At 38.9% G+C, this 25,017-nt stretch overlaps 1 protein-coding gene and 3 long non-coding RNA genes across 19 annotated transcripts in view; 2 read left to right on the forward strand and 2 right to left on the reverse strand.

Annotated features, from left to right (window-relative positions):
- LOC127532539 (uncharacterized) overlaps positions 1-25,017 on the forward strand; it is a 64,716-nt gene that overhangs the window by 8,101 nt on the left and 31,598 nt on the right. The window lies entirely within an intron of this gene.
- The window catches only part of LOC110972189 (butyrophilin subfamily 3 member A2-like), a 45,496-nt gene that overhangs the window by 1,037 nt on the left and 19,442 nt on the right, over positions 1-25,017 (forward strand). For 2 of the 14 annotated variants that reach the window (XM_051944336.1, XM_051944342.1), the window contains exons 1-3: positions 19,209-19,330; positions 23,292-23,385; positions 23,539-23,880. In XM_051944336.1, the coding sequence (XP_051800296.1) occupies positions 19,310-19,330; positions 23,292-23,385; positions 23,539-23,880 (457 nt within the window). In that variant the 5' untranslated portion in view covers positions 19,209-19,309. The other 12 variants (XR_007939947.1, XR_007939948.1, XM_051944337.1 and 9 more) reach the window with 12 other exon arrangements.
- Positions 917-23,822, reverse strand: LOC127532534 (uncharacterized). The gene is made up of 4 exons (XR_007939949.1): positions 23,667-23,822; positions 9,276-9,417; positions 2,736-4,233; positions 917-1,678 (listed from the first exon to the last, which is right to left on the reverse strand). It is a non-coding gene; the product is annotated as an uncharacterized LOC127532534 (long non-coding RNA).
- On the reverse strand, positions 11,908-19,827 carry LOC127532538 (uncharacterized). 3 transcript variants are annotated; one of them, XR_007939956.1, is made up of 4 exons: positions 19,656-19,827; positions 17,277-17,408; positions 16,381-16,491; positions 11,908-12,239 (listed from the first exon to the last, which is right to left on the reverse strand). It is a non-coding gene; the product is annotated as an uncharacterized LOC127532538 (long non-coding RNA). The 3 variants fall into 3 exon arrangements; XR_007939958.1 differs by lacking the exon at positions 19,656-19,827 and adding an exon at positions 18,925-18,942; XR_007939957.1 differs by lacking the exon at positions 19,656-19,827 and adding an exon at positions 17,545-17,655.

Genomic DNA, 25,017 nt, shown 5'->3' on the forward strand with positions numbered 1-25,017 from the left:
TTTCCTCAGGGTATGCCCTATCCATCGCCATCTTCTTCTCCTGATCTCTTCTTCTGCTGGCACTTGGTTGGTTCTTTCCCAGAGATCGACATTACTGATGGTATTTGGCCAGTGGATCTTTAGAATTCTTCGCAGGCATGAATTGATGAAGGTCTGAACTCTCTTGATGGTGGTCTTTGTTGTTCTCCACGTCTCTGCTCCATACAGAAGGACTGATTTGACGTTGGAGTTGAAAAGGCGGATTTTGGTGCGACATGTTATAAGGTTGGATCGCCAGATGTTCTTTAGGATTATGAATGCTGCTCTTGCCTTCCCGATGCGGGTCTTAACGTCTCCATCTGTTCCTCCCTGCTGGTTGATAACAAGTACCGCTGCAAAACATACTCACCATCAGTTGTCCTTCCTTGAGTCTTCCCTTTCAAGATTAGCAGCACCAGACCATTGGTTGTCTGCCTTCGGGTCTTTCGTTTCTAAATTAGCAGCGCTAACGGTGAGCTTTGGGGCACGTCAGGGCCGTGACTGACGTCTACCTGGATCATGTGACCGACTGAGGGTAGACCTGAATTATTATTTTTTGTTTGTTTGAGTTATTTATTATTTTGGACCGCACAGATTTTCACACACACACACACACACACACACACACACACACACACACACACACACACACACACACACACACTTAAAAAAAAAAAAACTTTGACAAAAGGGCACTTTGGGCATCAGGTGCAAAAGGGGCAGGTGCTTCAGCCCCCCCCCCCCTCCCTGCACGTGCCAGTATATATATATCTATTCTTATGCAGAGGTATCAGCGCTAATATTTGTTCGGTAGCCGTGTGGTTTTTATTTTTGTTGCCATTGGTTTTAGTGGGTTTACCTGTAGTTTTCTTGCATGGTTTGTTTTTGTATGCTGCCCTTGTTTTAAATACTGGCGACACCTCTGCATATTGTATGTTTTAGATCTGTTCACCTTCCCATTCCTCTTACTATTGTGGAATCACGGAGGCCTAGTGACCTTAAGTTTATTCCTTTTTCCTCCCTAACCACATCATTTGAATAAAATTGGCAAGAAGGATGGCCCTTCCTGCTTTATAGAATTATAAACCACGTCTCTGTTTTCTTTGTGGAACTTACCTGTGTAGGTTTAGTTTTAGTAACTCTTTACAGTCTCTGGGCCTTTCCAGAGTGGCGTTGTCATTTACTCCTTAGCTGAGACATTATTGGGTGACATGTGCATAATAAAGTACATTTAAGTACATCTTTAAAAACGTCTTAAACAACATTTTCAAACAGTTTCTCTTCATCGTAACATTTTTATTCAAATTTGGATCATCTGACCCCAGAGAATTCTTTTTAGTCATACTCTAACAAGTTAACTAAAAGACAATAGTAAAAGGAAAAGAAACAATAGCTGTGCTAGCACTACCCTGCTAGTAATGACGCTAGTAATGACAGGGATGAACATTAAACTGACTTTTGAAACTTTTACATGTGAAACATTGACACAGTTTTTCAAAATGTATGTCCACCAAAAAACAAAGAAAAACGATTACAAACAGTTCCTGATGTTACTGCTTACTGTTTCTTTTTGCTCACAAAATTCTCATTGTCACATTTTCTCCGCATCACTGCCTCACATCAGACACATTTGTTCCTGGAAATTCAGCAATAACTGTATCTGTAAAATAGAAAAGGACAAATAAAATGGTTTTACAAATCCTGCTTTTCCAGAGTTATCACATTAGCAAGAAGGGGGCAAACATACATGAGGGCAATCTGAAACATGTTGCTTCTGGCTATGGCCAAGGCAAGGGTAGAGGCATAAAAACTAAATGAAAATAAGGAAAAATAGACTTAACCAATACTTACCAACAAGTAGGCATGGGCCGGTATGAGATTGTGACGGTATGATAACCTTAGGCAAAAATATCACGGTTTCACGGTATTATGATTGCAGCTCTAAAATGTTAGAGTAAACTAGCTGTTGTTATCCATCTTGGTAATAAAGATTGATGAAAGAAAAAAGTTGTGGATAACTTTTTTTTTTAACTAAGGCAGATATGGTAACTGGCATGCTAAGATAAATCCTTAGCAAGCTAGTTACCATATCTGCCTCAGTTAAAATATAAAAAAAAGTTACTAAAAGATAGAGATGAAGAAAAGATAAGATATGGTAGTTACCATATCTGCCTCGGTAACAAGCTCATTTCACTAATGTCAGACGCTAAGACGCTCGTTCATTTCAAGACAGCATTAACTTTACCTTTAATTTAGCATACAGCGATGGGTGGTGCTCCCGTAGATGCGCTATCATATTCGATGTATTGCCTCCTCGGGCTGCCACTGTCCTCAAGCACGTTTTGCACGTCGGGCGACCTTCTTCCTCCAAGCCGTGGCCGTCTGGCTTTTTACGGTAGCCGAAGTATTCCCAAACAGCCGACTTAGTCCGCTTGGACGGCGGAAAAAGTTCCGGGGGCTCGCCTCCTTCAGCCATCACACAGCCTGCAGAGCTGCCTGCTTGTCACTCACAACAAACGCAGGTGAGCGGGGGGAGGGGCGCTTTAGGCTGCAGCTTCACACAGCGTGAGGGACCTCTACTTTCTCCCTGATGAGACGTCACATTAAAAAAACGCTCATACCGCAGGAACGGTATGACGGAAAATTTTAGTGGTTTTGAAACCGTGACTTTTTCATACCGTGGTATACCTTAAAACCGATAACTGGCCCATGCCTACCAACAAGGACACTCAGCTTTTCCGGATTTAGCTGCTCTTTCACTCTTCCAGTAGGCCCTGCTTTTCCTGTGAGAGTCGAGGATGCCAAAACGTCCCGCCCAAAGATGAGCACAGCTAAGTCCTGTGTGAACGGGGACATTCTTGTTCGGTTTAGTCTTCGGAAACAGATTTTGCTGACCTGCACCCCCGTGTTGCCCAGGGAAATCTGTGTCCAGGAAATAGTTAGTCAATAATTAGAAATGGTATTAGGAATACGTTGCTGGAATGCGTTTCTTAAAAGACAGAGCCGAACTGCTGAATGCCAAATATTAGTTAAGTTGTAATTTCTGCAAGTGGTCTCCAATGAATTAAAGTATAATTTCTGAACAACTGCATGCTGAAATGGAAAAAACAGTTTCTATCAAATGCAGTACGTGCAAAATGTGGGTCGAGACTACAGAGACAAAACTGCTAACAGTCATGTAGTTTACAACAATTTTGGATGAAATGTTTACTGTAATAAAAAGGCAGTATTTACAAAACGTGTATAAATGCAAAACATGTTCGTTTTGTTCCTAGGTTCCTTGTTTTTTTAGACAACATTGCTTTCTTATTGATGTATTCTGACACTCAGCCTTTTTTCCCTCAGCCCTAGGACAACTGCATATCTGTCTGTCTGCTTACCAAACTCACCTCTGCTTCAATCCAGCCAGCATCCTGCAGAAACTCTCTTTTCCTCCTACAAAAATGCACTTTTTCCTTTATATCAAGCTTTCACTTCAGAAATAAATTCCAGTACTTTTTTCTGTGTTGATGTCTACACTTAAGGCCACACTCAGTCATTTCAGCAGTAAGTGTTTGAAAAATAAGTATTTGTAACATAAACACATTGATAACATTTGTTAGTAACAAACAATTTACAGACAGGTCAGATACTGTAAGATTTATTACAGTTATATTGTAAAGATTTCTGACAATTAAAATTCAGAAATGGGTAAGAACATTTCATATTCTAAAGGTTTATACAGATAACTATTTGCAAACAGGTAAAATCATTCTTCACTGTAAAAATGAATAAAAATGACTATTTACAAACAGGTAAGATTATTCTATATATTGTAAAGATTCTGAATGAACAATCTATAAAATAAAGTGTTGCTAAGGTCCACATAATGACAAGTACAGACTAGCAAGAATTAAAATACTGAGACTGACCAACGCTGCAAACTTTAAGTCTTACACGTATCCAGAAATAATGTAAGCTACATTAAGACTGATCAGTGTTCAAAACCACCATCTTAATAACATTTAAAATGTAATTTTAGAAATGGTTTCAGTTAATTGTTCATAACTGATCATTAAATGTAATCACAGGATGGATCATGGGAACTTTACGTCAGGCTAAACAACATCTCACTCCCCCCTATCTGACAGCCTCTTCAAAGCCCGCCGTGGCTTCTTTACTGGAGCATCATAGCCGAGCCATTTCTCAGGGTCAGGGTGCTCCTCTGTCGGCTCTCTGTCCACAAAATGAAACGAACATACATAACGGCGCTTTGGTGGCCACTTAAGGTTTAGCACTTTCAGCCACAGTCGTATGTGCTCCTCATCTTTGGGTGGACGATGTAGATTATATGGTGCCCCACAACACTCCGTTCTCTCCACATGATGTTCAAAACAGGTTTGTTTCAAAAACTCTCTCCTCTTGGCCCAGTTATTACACAATACTAGACATCTTGATGAAATAAAATCGCTAGCTGGTTAGCTTACACCGCTCGTTCTTTTGTTGACAACTGCACTTCTGGTCTGAAGCGGAAATTACAGGACAAAATGCTGTAATATGGCGCCGCCCTGGCGAAACTGCAAAATAAGGTGAATAAATCAAGCGCAGCTATTTGCTATTGGCTGCCATAGATGTATACAAACACTAGGGCTGAATCCCAAACCGCCCCCTACACACTATCCCTACACACTACCCCTCCGTTTGCGCGTTCCCGCGGAGGGTCCTCCATATTAAGGGCTGTCCCAAACCGCGTAGTGCGGAGGGAGAGTGGACTGTTCAGCCCTTAAATAGCGAGTCTGCATCGATGCTCACTCTGGACAACTTTTTCAGGAAGTGCAACGTCGAAATGGAGGAGGAAACAACATATCGATGTGAGTTCCACATGCGTTCTTTATTTCTCCCACGCCTTTTTCACACTGACAGAACATCACAAAGAGTGGTGTAAAAAGATAAAACAAAAGAAACAAATCTTCTTCTCTGCTGACGTTTGATTTAATTGTGCACCCCCTGACACCTTAAAATTTGAACACAACTGACAGAATTCATTTATTCATTTGTTGGATTTGAAATGCCAGATAATAGGATTGGAAAACATGTGAGTGAAAAAAAGTGGGATTCTTTCGTCTTCTGGAAGCAGCAGCGATCCTTGTTAGTTGCAACCTGTGCCACAGCGCTACAGCCATGCACAGTAGGCATCTTTGTGTTGCCATGGCGATGACGTCTTCCGTTTTCCGGTGAGGCGACAGGGCATCCCATTCCTGATGATCGTATTTATACCCTCCCCCTTCAATAATAGGTGCCCTCCACAGCTGCGAGTGTGACTTCTTTTGGAGTGACACTCGGTAGTGGAGGGGGAGTGTGTAGGGGGCGGTTTGGGATTCAGCCTAGATGTCTCAAGACGGAGTCGGCAGCGTCATCACTTGGCGGCCATCTTAGGACAGGGGACTGCTCTGGCGCACTGTACTGTAGTCAATGGTAAGGTGGATGATTTCCTCACTTTAACACTCACAACTCGCTCAATTCTTGATTGATTTACAAACGGTTTAGTTTATTACAAACCTTATTATCGTGGCTGTGATTCGGGCTCAATTCCGAAATCGCAGCTTTTCGTTTTGAAAAATGCGGCGTAGTTGTGTGTCTTTTCTGCCTGGCTACTCACATTGAAGATGGTGTTACTCACAATCTGATTTTCAATTATGAGGTTTTCCTGAGACCAACGTTTTTGAGAACCGAATCTTTAGGCGAAATTACATTCTTTGTGGTTGTGGTTGTATTTATTTGCTTGTTAAGAGGCTTTGATTGAGACCTTAGACTTATTGTTTGTATACATCTATGCCTGGATTAGTTAGCCTGCAGCCGAAATGCATTGTGGGTAATGTAGGCACCAGGTTCATGAAAAGAAAAGACATCATCTCTTTTTGTTGTGCATTGATTTTGGTTGAGCTTTGTTTTTATCTGTGCATTAGAAAGCTGATAGTAATAAAGAAGTGCAATGCTAAATAATAAAATTACATTTACATCCATTTATGCTGAAAAAAGATGATATCTGTGTTCATTATTATATGAATTCAATGGTTTTAATTATTCTTATGTAAGCAGTAAAACAAGTACATCTCTGACGTTTATAACAAACCAAGCTGTTGTAAAATCGGTTGAAAATTGAGCAATCTACAGTGATTTTAAAATCCATGCTCCATTGACTTTAATGTTATGAGTGATCGAGCAGCCCTGTCCCAAGATGGCCGCCATGTGGCGACGTTGCTCCCCATAGGCTGACAGCGCTCATGAGCCATCAAGGCTGAATCCCAAACCGCCCCCTACACACTCCCCCTACACTACCGAGTGTCACTCCAAAAGAAGTCATACTCGCAGCTGTGGAGGGCACCTATTATTGAAGGGGGAGGGTATAAATACGATCGTCAGGAATGGGACGCCCTGTCGCCTCACCGGAAAACGGAAGACGTCATCGCCATGGTAACACAAAGATGCCTACTGTCATGGCTGTAGCGCTGTGGCACAGGTTGCAACTAACAAGGATCGCTGCTGCTTCCAGAAGACGAAAGAATCCCACTTTTTTTCACTCACATGTTTTCCAATCCTATTATCTGGCATTTCAGATCCAACAAATGAATAAATTAATTCTGTCAGTTGTGTTCAAATTTTAAGGTGTCAGGGGGTGCACAATTAAATCAAACGTCAGCAGAGGAGAAGATTTGTTTCTTTTGTTTTATCTTTTTTCACCACTCTTTTTGTGGTGTTCTGTCAGTGTGAAAAAGGCGTGGGAGAAATAAACGGATGTGGAACTCACATCGATATGTTGTTTCCTCCTCCATTTCAACGTTGCACTTCCTGAAAAAGTTGTCCGGAGTGAGCATCAATGCAGACTCGCTATTTAAGGGCTGAACAGTCCACTCTCCCTCCGCACTACGCGGTTTGGGACGGCCCTTAATATGGAGGACCCTCCATGGGAACGCGCAAACGGAGGGGTAGTGTGTAGGGGGCGGTTTGGGATTCAGCCCTAGTGTTTGTATATATCTATGTTGGCTGCTACTGGCCATAGCCATCGCTGTGTTACGGAAGTAGACACGCATGCGCACTGACGTACTGCTGAGTGAACGGTCGATAGCAGGCGTACCGTCACCGGATCTTTGACGGTACCGAGTTACCTTCACCCCTGTGAAAGTGGACTTATGGTCCATAAGTTGTGCACTTTAGTGATCATCTATTGTAGTAGGTGGATCTGTCAATTAAAATGCTCTAAACGTGCAGCTCTGAGAGGGTAACTTCCGGATCTGATGTGGAGGGAGGATCCAAGATAGAAAAACTTTTCGAGCTGATTTCAGAAATGAGGAAACGCTTGTATTCATGACTGAGGTAGGCCGGTTACGTTTGACTTTAAATTAAATTTTACTGCAAAGCATTTTTTTTTAGCTTCAATCAGAGGGAAATTATCACTTTGTTAGGTGTACAAGTTAAACGGTGTTTTAGAAAGTGTACTGAATGACAAAAACGTTTTTGGAGCTGATATGTGAAGTTTCACTGCTGTAAACTGAATATTCACTGTTAAACGGTGGTGGTTCTACACGAAGCTAACATGGACCAGTGTGTCTGTCCAAATGTCACGGTCTGATTCATAAACGGATCATTTTATAGCCGTGATCAGCGCTGGATCTGAAATCGAAAGTAAAGCGGCTGTACGCCGATATAAATCAGAGCCTCACCCAGACTGTAGCTGTGTCTCGGTGCTGTCTGCCTCCTGAACGTCTGGTTCTGGTTTGATACAGATTTTAGACAAAGGAGGAGCTGGTTTTTAAACACTCACACGTTAGCAGAACAATTTCACTTCGTGAAATGACTTTGTTGCAAACATGACCATGTTACTGTAGTTTCCCCTCTGACAATGAAATCACGTCTGTAAATGTCTGGTCTCGCGATGTTTCGTACGGCGTCCACCTGAGCTAAAAAATGACACATGCATGCCTCTACAGTTTTTATCTGATTGTAGGCCAGAAAAGGACATTGCATCCTTTTTTTCTTTACAACAAATGAATAAGTGAAAGCAGCGAGTTCCTGTTAAGGTGTTGAGAGCTGAGGAGCCGAGGAGTTAAAGGAGGATGGAGGGGAGGAAATGAAAGTCACAGAGAGGGAGCTTCAAGAGAAGGAGGAGGAGGAAAACATGCAGGGACAGAGACAAGCTTTTTGACAACAATGTCCAGCAGGATGATAATAAATGTTGAACTAAAATCCACAAAAAGCATCCTGACATGGTTGCCCAGTTTCTCTCAGTGGCCTACGGTGGTGTGGAAGGCAGTGGTGATGACATCAGCTGTTGACCTGTTTGCTTGATGAATAAACTGGTGCTGGTCAAAGTTTGGACCTGCCTCCCTTGAGTGTTTTTTCAAATACCAAATAAAGGAATAAAGCTGGTAAATCCCCAACTAACACAATATATCTATATCACTGTACTGGAACCTATCATCTAGTTATCATGATGCTTTTTATCATGTAATTTCATGCAATGTTGTCTTGAAAAACAGCACCTTTATCCCTAAACTTACATTTTTACTTCATTAATAGAGCCATTAAATGACATAAACCCCCAAAAAGTGTCAAAAAGACACAACCTACGCACAATCCCCACGTGTTTATGTAGAAGTGACATTTCCCTTCAATTTGATTGCATTTAAATTGACTTTCTTTAGGAATATCAATGGTTCTAAAACATATTAAGCTAAAAATTACCCAGTTTTACAATCTGCAAACTTAAAATCTGATATTACACAACACACCTTTAAGAGTATTGATCAGCATGAAATAAGAATAAAAATAAGGTCATTTAAATGTGAGATCATTGGTAATAAACTCTGATTGTACAATAATTAGTGTCTTCCAGATCTGGAAAGTTCAAGTGTTTTATCTGATCCAGATGTTGGAGATCTTTGATGATCTAGAATCTCATTGGTGGATGACTTATGTTGCTCAGATGTACAATGATGTTTCCAATCAGTATGTTCCTCGGTACATTTAACATGTGATTTATTTCAGTTTTCAGAACTTCATGATGCTTCGTCTAAACCATGGACTCAGCTCAGTTCCTTCACAGCTTTAGTTTTCCTTCTTCTAACACAAAACTGTTCAGGTAACCGACACACACCATCAAAATGTACATTTAAACACAAAGATGATTAAATATGGAAGCTGCTCTGTAACATCTTATAGAGGAAAAACGCAACTAGTAGTCATTGGTTTCCTGCCTTTAAAAGCTGTAGAATCCCAACCTGCTTTTCTCCAGGTCTTTCCCAGGTGGTTGGTCCGTCTCAGCCGGTCCTGGCAATGGTTGGTGGTGACATTCTTTTGTCATGTCGGCTGGAACCTGCCGTTGATGCTTCAGACATGTCCATAGAGTGGTCCAGAGGAGGCCTAGACCCTTCATATGTCTATGTGTGGTGGGGTAAAGAGGAACTGGAAAGTTTAAAGCATCCTGATTATAAAGGAAGAACGTCATTGTTATTTAGTAAACTGAAGTTTGGAGACGTTTCACTGAAAATCTCCAAAGTGAAACTGTCTGATGAGGGAAAATACAGATGCTTCATTCCTACACTGGGTGGAGGATCTACTGTGGAACTGGTTGTTGGTGAGTTAAAACTGAAAGTTCAAGACTTAGATAACTGGGGTTTGTCAGGTTTTCTCAACATATTTCTGTGTATGGTTAAGAATAAAGACTGTAGGAATGAGTCAGTGCTCCAGTTTTAGGGTTTGTTTATGAGTGCAGGTCAGACAGAGTGAGAGGTTTTACAGTCAGTTCACTGGTTGATCCACATTCACACAGCAGCAGCATTTTACAACACAGAACTACTTTATAGCACCAGAAGGTTCAGTTTATACAGAATCAAACAGGTTTTTGGTATCAGAGAGCAAATATAATGAGAAACAATGGGATTGAATGATTCAGTCTACAGAGTTTGAACAGCCTTACAGATCAGACACATACATGTACTATTTGTCAACCATAAACAGGTTGTGGCTTAATTCAGATCTCTATTAGCCCAGCATTTCTCCATATAATCAACAGATTCATTCAGTCACCTGAAGCTTAAACTGACAAAATATGTCTCTTTTCTGATCAATCTACCCTCAATGGTAGCACGTTGTCATGTTTTTATAGTTTCAAACACTGAAGTCTCTCATTGACAAAGGACTTCAGACTCTTTGTTGTAGCTCCAGATTGCAGCCAGTTTTAAATCATCCATCAGAAGAATCTAGAACTAGACTGGAGTCCACTGTGGCAAACTGAACTGACTGGACATAGTTTAAGTTGAAGGAAGTTTCTGTTGTTGATCAAACCATGGTGAGGTAGAGATCAGAGAAGAGGATTAAACCATTTCTGAATAGTTTCCAGGAGCCTGGAGGCCTCAATAACTGAAAACTACCAGGACTCTTGATGGCATTATCTGTCCAACCAAACTGATAAAATGAGAAAGTTCTGTTCAAGGAAACCAACAGTCCATTTAACAGAGTTCATCCAAGAAGCTTTGAAGCTTTAACTGCAACTAAAAGGGCTTCTACAAAGTGATGAACAAAGTGTCTAGATATGGTTATTAGAGAGATGTCAGTTTTTGATTCTTATTAAAATAAAGAAAATATTCTAAAAACATGCTGTGACTTTGAATTCAAGAGTTATTGGGAGTATATTATTTTAAAATTTTTATTTTTTTTCTTTTTAAATTGAAATGTACATTCTGATTCAACTAAAATGCGTTCTCAATGATGTTTGCTTGTGACATATCACAAACACATTTCTAATCAACAATGTAAATTTCCTCTCTGGGATCAATAAAGGTCCTAATAAAGGTATCTATCTATCTATCTATCTATCTATCTATCTATCTATCTATCTATCTATCTATCTATCTATCTATCTATCTATCTATCTATCTATCTATCTATCTATCACACATTAGATGAGGCAGGATTCAGCAACCAGGAAACCCAAAAACTGAGGAAAAATTTCAAACAACTTCTAAAGGGTTGTATTTTAAACCAAACCATTAACATTTCCTCAACCTTACCAAACAGTTTTGATGCGTGAACTCAACCAAGCCTCTAATGAGTAGCTATTGTTGTGAAAGTGATATTTTCCTTAGCCTGAGTACTTTTGGTGCCTAAATCTAATAAAACTAGTGGAAATTAGAGCTACGTCCAACAACAATGGATGTAAACCCAGTCTACATGTTGACTGTCCTGTTGTTGACCTTTAGTCCCATTATGTTTCTTCAATCAACCCAGTCTACTCAACATTACATTTCTTTTCAACTAAACCATATTCTAAATAAAGTTTTTGAAATGTAATTTCTGATTTGCAATGTTAAAGGAGGAAAAGGTGACCAGAAAGTCCAAGTTAGGAGGGAAGACTGGTAAATGGAAGCATAAAAGAGAAACTAGATTTTTACCAAATAGATCGTAGTTTGAAATACGACTCTTTTCCTCCATGTTTGAAGCTTTTCAAGCTGGGTTACCGTGGTGACAAGCATGTCTGTGACACATAAACATAATTCATCAGAAAATATGTTCCAATCAAACCATAACTGCGAATGCAGATGAGTTGGAAAGAAACATAATTTTGAGGAGACTTAGTTGCTTCAGGTGAACTTTGCAGCTTCTTTAAAATCTCCCATGTCACAGTCTTTCTTGTAGGTTTCTTTCAGGACATCATTCAGAATGCAGTTTTACTTTAGAGTATATTACTTTACATTAACAGAGTTATAACAAAATGTGCAAACACTGAAGGACTCTGAATACTTCCTGATGCGACTGTTTTTAAGGAGATTGTTAGAAAACATTAATCTGGTAAAGTGTTACAACAGGGGCTAGAACCCAAATGTCGACACAGAAAACAAGCAGAGACAGGCAGAGAATGAAAAAGAATTTATGTATAAAAAAAAAACAGAGAAAATGAGAGGCTGGAACAAGGATCCAGATAGTAAAGTTGGAAGATAGTCCTGTCCTCCTTTTCTACTGTCTGATGTTTCCCTTCTTATCTTTAGGTGCTGTTTCATTTCCAGTCATCAGTTTAGCAGGACTTGGTAGAACCAGCAGCTCAGTGGAGTTACAGTGTAAATCTGCAGGCTGGTATCCAGAGCCTGAGGTGTTGTGGCTGGACGGTGATGGAAACCTCCTCTCTGCTGGACCTACAGAGACAGTCAGAGGTCCTGATGGCTTCTATACTGTCAGCAGCAGAGTGACTGTGGAGAAGAAACACAGCAACAAGTTCACCTGCAGAGTCCAGCAGAACAACATCAAGCAGAGCACAGAGGCTCTGATACGAGTTACAGGTAGTTTGTATTCAAACTGACAAATCCACTGTTCAGTTTGTATTAAATGACTCATTATTCCATGTTTTATTATTTCAGATGATTTCTTTAAGGTCCAGTCCAGTAACACTTGGACCATAGTCAGTTTGACTGTTGCCTATGGCCTGTTCATTGTTCTTTTTGTTTGTGGAATAACACAGAACAGTAAGTCACATTAATAATAAAAAAACTGGACCTTTAAAAATCTTGAGGCTTTAATGGAAACTGTGATAGAGATTTTAATTCATTATACAGAACTGTCTAGATGATCATTCTTTTTTTATACACTGATGATTTTGTTTCCTCAAAGGAAAAATGAAGACTTTGGAAAGGACAGTTCAAGACGTAAGTACAGAAAGACAAGTTTGACTGCTGATAGATGAAGAAAGACTCCAAGATCAGGTGATGGCAGAAAGTAAAGTCTAGTTTGATGTAAACAAACAGTTATGGAATAAAGGAAGAAGGTTTGTGTCTCTAAAGCAGATCAGACGTCAGTATTCAAGCTGTGACAGGAAGACAATAAAGAATGTGGACAGAGGAGAAGAAAAACCAGATGTAGTTTATCAATGAACAGAGGAAGTGGTTCAATACAGAAACAGAAGAACAACAGCTTTAGCAAACTTCAGTGGAGAGAAAAGAAAGTTTATATTAAACACAAACTCACAGGTTTCTATTTAATAACGACATATTTGTTGTAACCAAAGAGTGTGAACCTGAACAGACGATCAGTAACTAAAGAGCAGGAGTCAAAGAAGCAGGAAAAAGAAGTTAATGGTTGTATGTAAAGAAACAGCAGCTTCTGGATGAAAAACACAAGATGGAGACTGAACTGTAGATTCTGGAGGAAAAGATGGAAACCAACAAGTTTAACTCATGATCTCAAATTACATGTCATTTGGTTGAGTTAAGAAATCAGGATTTTTACTGTTATTGTTTCTTTAGTTTTATTTTTTCTGTCTATTGAGGGTCTTCTCCAACCTTTGTTCTATCACTGAACCACAGTGTTGTAAAACAGTAAATCAATGAACATTCCTCACATCTGGAACTTCTTGTCTTTTGCACTAGTAAATCTCACCATCTTCATCTTTCTAAACCAAATAACTGCCATGTTCACTGAACTCTGTCTCTCCATGATGTAATGTTGATCAAATTAATGAAATGATGTAAACTTTGAACAGAAACAGTGATTTTCTAAATATCAACTTTAAATGTGAGCATAAATCAGTGAAAAAAGGAAGTAAAGTGTGGAAACATTGTGGTGTCACTTCCACTGCACAAACATCTATCATTCTGAAAGCAACAATTATCTTCATAAACCATTAAACGACATTCTCATTCATGTATTCATTTTCAGATTTATTATCAGACTATTAGACATTTAATCTGAACTCAACCTTTGAATGACCACAAGTTTAGTCACATCTTCCAATGAATTCGAAAGAAGAATTCAGTTAAATCTTGTGAGTTCATCGACTCAATGACATGAACTTGATCGTCCAGTGAGAGAAGATTTGAGAAACTCTTCATTTTATTGATGAGACTTTAAGGAAATGTTTGTGTTGTATCAGATCCTTTAGAGGAATCCCACTTTGAGGTCTTCACTTTCAGTTTAGGTTAACGCTCTGAACCCCAGAAGCTGCTGGTGGGTTTGAAATGCTGCCCTTAAAAAAGTAAGAAAAATGATCAGCTTTAACTGAACAAGTATATGTGTTTTCATCTCAGCTGGAGGAAACTAAAAATAAAGACTCCAGTACTTCTAAGTACAGTCCAGCATCTACACGTGTAAACTCTGTAATTGTTAGTCTTGTCAGTTTTACTTTTCTCTTTACTTTCTCATGTTAAGAGTTAAACAGACACAACCTTACACAGTTGTAAACAAAAGTTTACATCCAGCTGTAAAGATCATATCATGACAGTATTTAGTTTCCAATGACTCCTATGACTCTGAAGTTTCTATGATTGAATCACTGAAACATATAAATCATTCATTTAGGTCCTTTCATAGATTAGATTTTATCAGCCGTGTCCCTGTAATACGACTGTGGAACCAGATGTGGGTCCCTACACTATTAGTAAAACCTGTCTGCACACACATCTGAATAACTGACATTGTGTTTTGTCTCTCTGCTGAAGCTGAAAGGACCCATAACTCTAGAAGAGGTCGCTGATCATGTCTACTACATCCGTCTCAAGAACATTTCCTCTGAGGTAATGTTGTTTACATGTAGATGAACCTTCTGAATACTGTGTAAACATGTACAATCAGTTTTATATCAGTATGGTGATCAAATCTATCCACAGATATTCTAAATGGTTCATTAAATAACAGCTAATGCTGTTAACATCAGAGTGTATTTTGTCTGTAGGTCAACATGTAAAGAGGTCATCGTTTTATTTGTGGACACCATGTATGAAACACACACTGGACATGATTTAGTTTTTATACCTTTGATGTCTAATTTTCCTTCTGCAGGAGATAAAACTACAGATATAAACAGAGAACCAAACACACAGATTTGATGAGTCATTCAAACTTCAGGCTGGAGGGATTCTCTGTGTGAGTCTGAACTTTTCACTTTGTTACATTTTTACTTTTTAAACTTCTCATTTTTTATTCTGACTGTAAATCTGTGACTGTTTTTACTACATTTACAGATACGGAGCCCACGCTGGTCCATCAAACATCCTGATGATGTTGATCTGCTGTGGTCAGACATGAAGAACTGGAGACCTGAAGACAAACTGCAGATCAACCTCATCAGCAACGATGGAGAGATCTTCAGACTGCTGTGAATAAACATGTGAAACATCACTTTGATTTCTGCATTCATCAAAGTGAGCCTCTGTTTATAAATATCAAATATCAACGCCATTTTTTCATCATTTCTATTATATTTTCAATAACTTGTTTTCAAATGTACATTTTGTAGTTTTATCTAAATAAATCTATGTTCAGTTCTGTGTAAAACTCATTAGGTTTGTTGTTTTATCAAAGTTGTAATGAACAGAAGATACAAAAGAAAAGACCAGAAATATGTACAACATTAAAACAATCAGAACAAAACGTCTTCTACAGGTTAAAGTCAGTTTTTAGTTTCACCTCCTTTTGCTGTTCTTCAAACTTCATGTGTCGACTGTCTTCAGGTTTCTTCAGTAATTTTGTATTTTATTCAATAAATCTTCTTTCACTAAACAGAGTTCTTCTTTAGTCTTGAACTGTTTTTATTTTGTTTCTCTGCTTGATGTCATAAAGCTTCTATAATATTCAGGTCTGGACATGTTTGGTCATTTAATGAAGCTAAAACATCACATTAGAGAAAATACAAAGAAAAACCTGATGCTACATCCATGAATGTCTTTTAAACAGAAGAACTGTGAAATAGTGAAATAAATGTGAGAGTTCATAGTGAGTCCATGTGCAGCAGTGTCAGCTTGTTGTTCTTCTGCTTCCATCTAGAATTCATGGAAAACTGATCCTAGTTTTAACATCAGTTCACATCATTTATTATCACTGAGAGAAAATATTTACAGAAACATGGAGAAAACCTGCTACATATGTGATCAGCATCTGGATTTGTTCTTTTCTTGCGTCTTTGTGTCTGATTTCAGTCCTACTCTGCCCCCTGCAGGCTTCATTCAGAATAACACCAAGTTAAACAGAGTCCACATGTTTTTACTGCCATTAAAACCAGGAAATCATAGAAAATGAGCATGTTTTTATCAGAGTGTGTCTGTATTCATGTAGAATGTCCTCATCTGGTTTATAGAAAAGCAAACAAACAGTCAGAGTGTGTTAACAGCAGCAGAGATGTTGTGGTTCTGCAGAAAGTCTGTGGAGGTTGTGGTCAAAGTTTGAAGTAGAAGAAAATAAACAGAAAAGATCAAATTCTCCTGAAGACGTTCATTTGTTCAGAGTTTAACAGCAGCTGCTTCAGAACAACAGCTTGTAAATAAACAGAGAAGCAGACGACATGATTGTGGATGAAATGTGAGAATCAGCCTCCAGATTTCTCATTACCTGATTCATTCTCACCTATTTACAGTCTTTCACTCCGTCTTCTTCTTCATCACACTTTCATTCACATCTGGGAGGATCAGAGGGATTTTTGCAGCTCCTGGTTCCCAAACAGCAGCAGATTCATCACTAAAGACACAAAGACGAGTTCATGTCACAAAAACACATCTGCAGCTTATTTAGAACCGTCGACTTTTACAGCAAACTGCAGCGACTCCATGAATCTGAAAGATGCTGCAGAAAAACAATTCAGATAAAAGTGGAATATTTACATTCAAAGAGTCACAAAAAGGTTCATCTAATGAATGGAAAAGCTAACAGACTGATGAACAAACTGACATGCATAAATACTGTCAAAGACGTCCACAGTCTGAACTTCCTGCAGTTAGCAGATGTTCCACTGACATGGTCCTGGTAGTGTGCTGTGAGTTTGTAGAACTGAACCCCTAACTGAATACTGTTTAATGATACTGTCTCTGTGAGTGTCATTAAAGGAAAAAAAGCTCAACAATAAATGTTTCATTAAATGATTGCAGCATCACAGAACTCATCGTTTTATGACTTCACTTCCTCCAAAAGTTTCCTGCTCTGACACATGAAAACAAAGAGGCTGCACAAATAAAACCACATTTACTGTCAAAGTGAGACAATAACAAATACAGCTTCATTTAGTCTAAACAGAACTTCTTGTGAACACGACGTAAAGTCTTTCTGGTTTTATATTGCTATTTTATTTTTAATGGAACTGAGGTTTAATTCAAGGTAATTAAGAATTATTTGCTGTTTTGTACTTAGTTTTATTCTTGAAGAGTTGTCGTTTTGTTTGAACACTGGTGTTCATGTTTTCTGAATAAAACATTATAAACAAACATTTATGTGTTTTATAATGTTAAACTAATTAAACCAGTACTCACGCTGTGGCTGTCTTCCATCATGCAGATAAATGCTGCTTCTCTGTTTTCTCCAGCTCAGCAGGAGAACAAACTGTGGGGCTCCAGAGGAAGCAGCAGGTCCTAGAACTGGTCCATCAGCTGCAGACAAACGTACTGGAGCCAGAATGAAAGAAACCCGTTAGATTCTAAACATATTTTGAGAGGAATACATCCTTTAAACCATAGGTTTTGCACTTCAGTGATCATCTATTGCAGTAGGTGGTGTCTATAAATAATGCTCTAAACGTACAGCTCTGAGAATGCAGCCTCCGGTGTTCAAGATTAACTGGTGTTCTGATCAACTGGTGACATTCAGTGAGCGAGACAGCTGTTACAACGGCAACACATAGCATAGGTGACTGTACCGATGCCTGTTCAAAACACACAGACGTCAATAAACTGTTCCGAAATGTTCTTCTTGTCAGCTTTAACGTTGTCGTTATTGCTCTGTTTGGACTCAAGGCTGTTCAGTCTACCAGTAAAATACTCGGTTTAATGAGGACTTCCACCTAACGGAGTGGAAATATCTCTTCACTGTGGCAGTGTGACGATCTCCATCAGATTAACTGGTGACAGTCTGTGGCCTCAGTCCGACAAAAACACCAAGAGTTCTAATACCGTTTTCAAAACTTACTGCGATAAACCAGTCGGACCTGAGTTGTTCTACTTTTAAACAGACTTTAAGTAAAAACAATGACATCATATAAACAATCTGACCACATTCTAACCAGAGATTTCACATTCCAGCCTTCAGAACGTCGATATGCTTCATCTATTTTCCCCGTTATTCGGGATTTATTTATTTTACTGGGGCATTGCAAGTTAATCAACATTGTATTCTATAGAATCAATGCATTGCAAATTAAATGCACTGACTTTACAGAACACAAAATTAAAGGTTTTTATATTTCTAAAGACGTAGAACAATAATATAGACTATTATATTTATTCTACCAAACCTTAACGAGCCCACCCTTGAACTATATAGCTAGCTGCTGTACAAACAAGATCTCACAACTCAAGACGTGAAACAATAAAATAAGAATGAATAAAAACAGACCAAATAAGATCATCTTGCTGAATGGTTCCACGCTAAGTTCCATCTGCAGATTCCCTCTCAGAGTAAAAACTGCCTCTTCACTGAACACCTTTACACTTATATATACTTATGACTACCAATAGCTGTGAATAAATGTTTTTTTTTTCTTTTTATTAGCTTTATTTGACAGAGACGGACGGAAAAAACCTACAGCAAAAAGCCATGAGTCGGGAGTTGAAGCCGGTCCACTGCGTCAGGTTTATCTCCTGTTTATAGATCTCCTGTTTAGTCACCTGAGCTGATGCCCCAGTATATGTGCTATACTGAAAGGAATCGGTGTCTTTTCTCAATGACATGTCAGTTTAGAGTAGTATGACACAACAAAGTTCTGCTGCTGGTTTGAACATGAATGTCCTGTGAATTTTGCTAAATGGCTGCATTTCAAATCCAATATGCAGCAATTTAGCAAATTGTAGCTACAATGTGATCTAAACCTGCCAATACTTATCAATATACTAATCTTATACTGCAACACTTCGGCATTCTGTTATCACCCGGCTTGGTGAACTTCTTGTTAAATAACGTGCATACAGTGTGCTGGTCTCCTGTCTGCTGCTTTGACAGGAGTAAACAGTAAACTCCAGTAAACAGAGATCGCAGCTCCACTCGTCCCAACCGCGTTTACGTAGTTTTTCTTTCATGTAGCCTGACAGCGCATGACTTTTAAAATGAGAACGCCTCTTATTTTCAGTTATTTTGTCAAGACAGAAATGTATAGAACAGCAGAAATCTCATTTTATAGACGAAGTTGTCCCATTGTTTATTTCCTGGTCAGTAGGTAAGGAGTCCTGAAAAGCCACGCCTACGAAACATCTGTCTCAGAAACCCTGCTATCACCAGTTGATCGGAACATCGGATGTAGACGGAGGATCAGAGTGAGAAAAACGGTCGTCTTTCTGATTTCAGAAATGAGGAAATGCTTGCAGTCATGACTGAGGTAGGTCGGTTATGTTAAATTAAGTCTTACTGCAAAGCATTTTATAGCTTCAATCAGAGGGAAATCATCACTTTGTTAGGTATACAAGTTGTTAAACGGTGTTTCAGAAAGTGTAGAGAATGACAAAGAAAAGTTGTTGGAGCTGACATGTAAAGTTTCACTGCTGCAAACTGAATATTCACTGTTAAACTGTTAAACTGTGGTGGTTCTACACGAGTCCAACATGGACCAGTGTCTCTGTCCAAACGTCGCTAAATGATTCATAAATGGATCACTTTATAACGTGATCAGCGCTAGATCTGAAACCGAAAGTAAAGAGGCTCACCCAGACTGTAGCTGTGTCTCGGTGCTGTCTCTCAGTTGTGTCTGCCTCCTGGACGTCTGGTTCAGGTTTGAGACCGATTTTAGACAAAGGAGGAGCTGGTTTTTAAACACTCACACGGTAAGCAGAATTGATTTAACTTCATAAAGTGATTTTGTTGCAAAACATGACCGCTTTCCTGCTGTTCCCGCTCCAACAGTGAAATCACGTTAGTAAATGTCTGGTCTCGCGATGTTTAGTAAAGTAATGAACGGTATGCATGCCTCTACAGTTTTTATCTCATTGTAGGCCAGAAAAGGACATTGCGTCCTTTTTTCCCAAATAAAATGAATAAGTGAAAGCAGCGAGGTCCTGTTAAGGTGTTGAGAGCTGAGGAGCAGGAAGAGGGAGAAGCAGAGGAGTTAAAGGAGGATGGAGAGAAGGAAATGAAAGTCACAGAGAGGGAGCTTCAAGAGGAGGAAGAGGAGGAAAACATGCAGGGACAGAGAGGTAGCCTAGCCGCGCTAGACAACCCACGGCAACGAATTTAATTCTCTGCCAGGGTCGACAACAAAAACGACAACAGTCGTTGAGCTCCATTAGCACCGACTCTGAATAATCTTTCTGTTAACATGTCTGTAATATACTTGAGCTTCACCCATTGACTGTATAAATAAGGCTTCACCGAACTACCGCATCCTCTGATTTCCGGCGCTCTCGGAGCCTATTCGTTGCGCTGATTGGTTGTATACCTACCCAATTGCTGCAGAGTGATTTGATAGACAACCTTTTAGCCCGCCTCCCTCCCTGTCGAGCGTGCATAGACCCTTGTGCCTTCAGAGCTGGGTCTAGCGCGGCTAGGCTAACAGAGAGGACCAACCAGAGGGAAATTAAGGAGATCAATCACCATCAGCTCTGTGATGTAGGAAGTGTGTTTGCAGTGTCATTACAATTTATAGCACCGAGTCCATAAAATGTTGTTTTCTTCTGTAAAGTCTTTGTTTCTTGTGCTACTACTACTACTGCTACACACACGTGTCTATATATTTATATGCGTGTGTGTGCAGTGTTTCCCCTGGGTTGAAATGGCTGTGAGGTGGTGGGTTACGCCGGAGGCATGAAGCAACTAGGGGGGTCTAGGGGCATGCCCCCCCGTAAAAATTTTGAAAATCAAGATGCAAAATGGGGCATTCGGGCACAATTTGGAGCACATTTTGTTGTATTTGTAGCCATTTCCAAAAACTAAATTAAATACAATTTTCATGTTTCTTTTCTAAAAATTAGTGATAGGGAGAAAATATGACAAATATAAACTCACTTGTCCTTGCGATCAAAACATGTCAACTAGTCCAGTCTATTATATTCTGGTCAGATTTCCACAAGCCATTCCAAAATGCCACATCAGTTCTTATAACAAATTTGAAAAAGAAGACAAAGGACTTGAATCTGGAATCAAGTGGTGACTTTTACTTTTTTTCTAAAAACAACTACATGTTAGGTACCAAATTCCCACTTCATTTTTATTTTTAATAAAAAGGTTATGTCATGACCTTCATTTTACTTAAAAATGTGAAAGAAAACTTCAACTCTGGGTTAACAACTGGTTTTCTGAAGGAGTTAGTTCTGTTTTCAAAACTGTTACCTTTTTGAACACAGAACTAGAATTTGAACACAGAATTTGTTTTGCCATTGAATGATATAATTTCAGGCACTCTATAAATCATTTTACAAAAAAAAAATAGGAACTTTATATTCCGTTGAAATCATTTGTCTCGTTGGTGAGAACGGGTTTTGTCGTGCCTAAATGTTTTAACGGGAGCCATTTTTGCAGTCACTGTCAATTCGTATCGCCGCGGACAACAAAACAGTAAGCAAACTCAGTAAAGGAAGCGAGATCGATGCCTACACTGCGTTGCTCACTTTATTTTGATGACATGCGATAGTTTTGATACTTAATTTGACATATGTCTGTGATACACACCTGCTTTTAGCCCCGAAAAACCAAACGATGGAGCGCTGCCGCTTCTTGTCCGTCATGCTCGTTGTTCGCCAATCGGAACGACCGACATTTGAAACACGAACTCGCGGGATGTCATACGAGAACTGAGTGTTACCGACCAACAGGGATGTGCTTTGCTGTCTTCACCCACGGCGAGAAAAGGCTGCCATTCTGTTGATTTCAGCGGCGAATATACCGGACTTATGTGTCAATGCTTTCTAATATTTAGCATTACTTTTTTTTTTTTTTTTGGTGCGGACCAGTGAGGCGGCAGTGTCGGCAAAATTTTAATGAGGCGATAGCCTATTCCAGCGAGGCGGGCCGCCTCGTCGTTTATATAGGAGGGGAAACACTGGTGTGTATAAATTAACTTAAGCAATAACTTCATCTTTTGTCGAACAAATGTGTTTTTCTCACCCGCTGTGGTAATCGCATCTGAAAGTGGTTTATACCGGCGGATTCATGAGAATCTAAGCTTTCCATCGGCGTATAGTGTTTGTATAATCGCGTTTGCAGCCGTTGGACATTCTTGAAATTCCTATGCAAATTAGTAGGTGTACCGCCGGCGGTACAGTTGAGGGGCACTGAAGCGCAAAGGGTTAATTAAATATCATTATTGTCATTTTTTATGTGTTCCTGTAATCAAACACTGGTCCCACCTTCTCCTCTTCAGTAAAATCTGTCTTGAACCACCACTGATGTTTAACCTGTGAAAAACTAATGACTGAGGCAAGATTTTGGACACTGAGCTCCTTACAGAAGAAAACGAAGAAAACAAGAACTCCTCTGACCAAAACCTATGGAATGTATTGTAAAGTAATGACAAAAAATAGTATGTACGATCAGCTTCTACTATACTATAATAAATAATTGCTTTCTGTAATTCAAATTTTTGAATGTTTTTACTAATGAGTTTGAGTTTGAGTTTATTTCGAGCTTTTACAAGGTAAAGTTTATACATGTTGTGGACAGTACTTTGGCAGTTTTTCTACTATTTCAAGATGTTTTGATACAATTTGTTTGAACCTCATAAACATATCAAACATGTCAATACAAAAAGAAAAAAATGAAAAAAAGAAAACCCACACAAAAAAAGAAAAACAAAAAAGCTCGAAAGGGAGTGGGAAGAAGTAAAACTTATTAATGATGAATAAAATTGGTAAATCCCCAACTCACACAACATAATGCTAAGTTTAGCTGTTTGCTGGTCTATATCACTGTACTGGAACTATCTGTCATCCAGTTATCATGATGCTTTTTGACCTTTTTTCATGTAATTTCATGCGATGTTGTCTTGAAAAATACCACCTTTATCTTTGAAGTAACATTTTTACTTAATTTTCAAAGCCAGAATATGACATAAAAACCCTAAAAACTGTCCAAAAGACACAACATGTGCACCATCCCCACATGTGTTTAAGTAGAAGTGACATTTACCTTCACTTTTATGTGTTAGGAGGATTATTTGTTCTAAAAGATATTCAGCTTAAAATGATCAGTGTCTTCAAGATCTGGAAAGTTGAAGTGTTTTATCTGATCCAGATGTTGGAGATCTTTGATGATCTAGAATCTCATTGGTGGATGACTTATGTTGCTCAGATGTACAATGATGTTTCCAATCAGTATGTTCCTTGGTACATTTAACATGTGATTTATTTCAGTTTTCAGAACTTCATGATGCTTCGTCTAAACCATGGACTCAGCTCAGTTCCTTCACAGCTTTAGTTTTCCTTCTTCTGACACAAAACTGTTCAGGTAACCGACACACACCATCAAAATGTACATTTAAATACAAAGATGATTAAATATGGAAGCTGCTCTGTAACATCTTATAGAGGAAAAACGCAACTAGTAGTCATTTGTTTCCTCCATTTAAAAGCTGTAAAATCCCAACCTGTTTTTCTTCAGGTCTTTCCCAGGTGGTCGGTCCGTCTCAGCCGGTCCTGGCAATGGTTGGTGGTGACATTCTTTTATCATGTCGGCTGGAACCTGCCGTTGATGCTTCAGACATGTCCATAGAGTGGTCCAGAGAAGACCTAGACCCTTCATATGTCTATGTGTGGTCTGAGAAAGAAGAACAGGAAAGTTTAAAGCATCCTGATTATAAAGGAAGAACGTCAATGTTATTTAGTAAACTGGAGTTTGGAGACGTTTCACTGAAAATCTCCAAAGTGAAACTGTCTGATGAGGGAAAATACAAATGCTTCAGTCCAAAACTGGGTCTAGGAGCTACTGTGGAACTGGTTGTTGGTGAGTTAAAACTGAAAGTTCAAGACTCAGATAACTGGGGTTTGTCAGGTTTTCTAAACATATTTCTGTGTATGATCAGAATAAAGACTGTAGGAATGAGTCACTACTCCAGTTTTAGGGTTTGTTTATGAGTGCAGGTCAGACAGAGTGAGAGATTTTACAGTCAGTTCACTGGTTGATCCACATTGCAGCAGTTGTTTCTCAGGTCGGTTGTTTCTTTCTAATTCATGTCATCACCTCTGTGGAGGTGGTTTCCATTGTTCTTATCAGATCAATTAAAACAGAACCTGAACCTCAGAAACTCCTCCTCTGCAGGAAAACAGTACAAAAGCATCACAGCAGCAGCATTTAACAATCTAAAGCTGCTTTATAGCACCAGAAGTTTCACATGTGCCATTTGTCATTGATAAAATAGATTTATGTGAATTTCAAAATAATTGTTGTGGTTCATTCAGATCTCCTTCAGACTCGATTCTCTACATATGTAGTTTATAGATTCATACAGTCACCTTAGAAGATGTATTCTTTTCTTTTTCTCAACAATCGTTGCTCACTGCAAACAAATTGTCACCTTTTTGGGATAAATATTTTATCGTTTCAAACACTGAAGTCTCTCATTTGCAAAAAAAATCAGATTCTTTGTTTTAGCTCCAAATTGTAATCAGTTTTAAATCATTCTTCAGATGAATCTAGAACTAGACTGGAGTCCACTGTGGCAAACTGAACTGACTGGACATAGTTTAAGTTGAAGGAAGTTTCTGTTGTTGATCAAACCATGGTGAGGTAAAGATCAGAGAAGAGGATTAAACCATTTCTAAATACACACGTGGACAAAATTGTTGGTACCCCTCAGTTAAAGAAGGAAAAACCCACAATTCTCACTGAAATCACTTGAAACTCACAAAAGTAACAATAAATAAAAATTTATTGAAAATTAAATAATCAAAATCAGCCATCACTTTTGAATTGTTGATTAACATAATTATTTAAAAAAACAAACTAATGAAACAGGCCTGGACAAAAATGATGGTACCTCTATAAAAGATTGAAAACTATTTGACCAGAGTGACATGATTAACTCAGGTGTGTCATTTAATTGACATCACAGGTGTTTCCAAACTCATAATCAGTCAGTCT

Source organism: Acanthochromis polyacanthus, chromosome 24 (genome assembly GCF_021347895.1).
Source record: "Acanthochromis polyacanthus isolate Apoly-LR-REF ecotype Palm Island chromosome 24, KAUST_Apoly_ChrSc, whole genome shotgun sequence".
NCBI classification, from domain to species: Eukaryota; Metazoa; Chordata; class Actinopteri; family Pomacentridae; genus Acanthochromis; species Acanthochromis polyacanthus.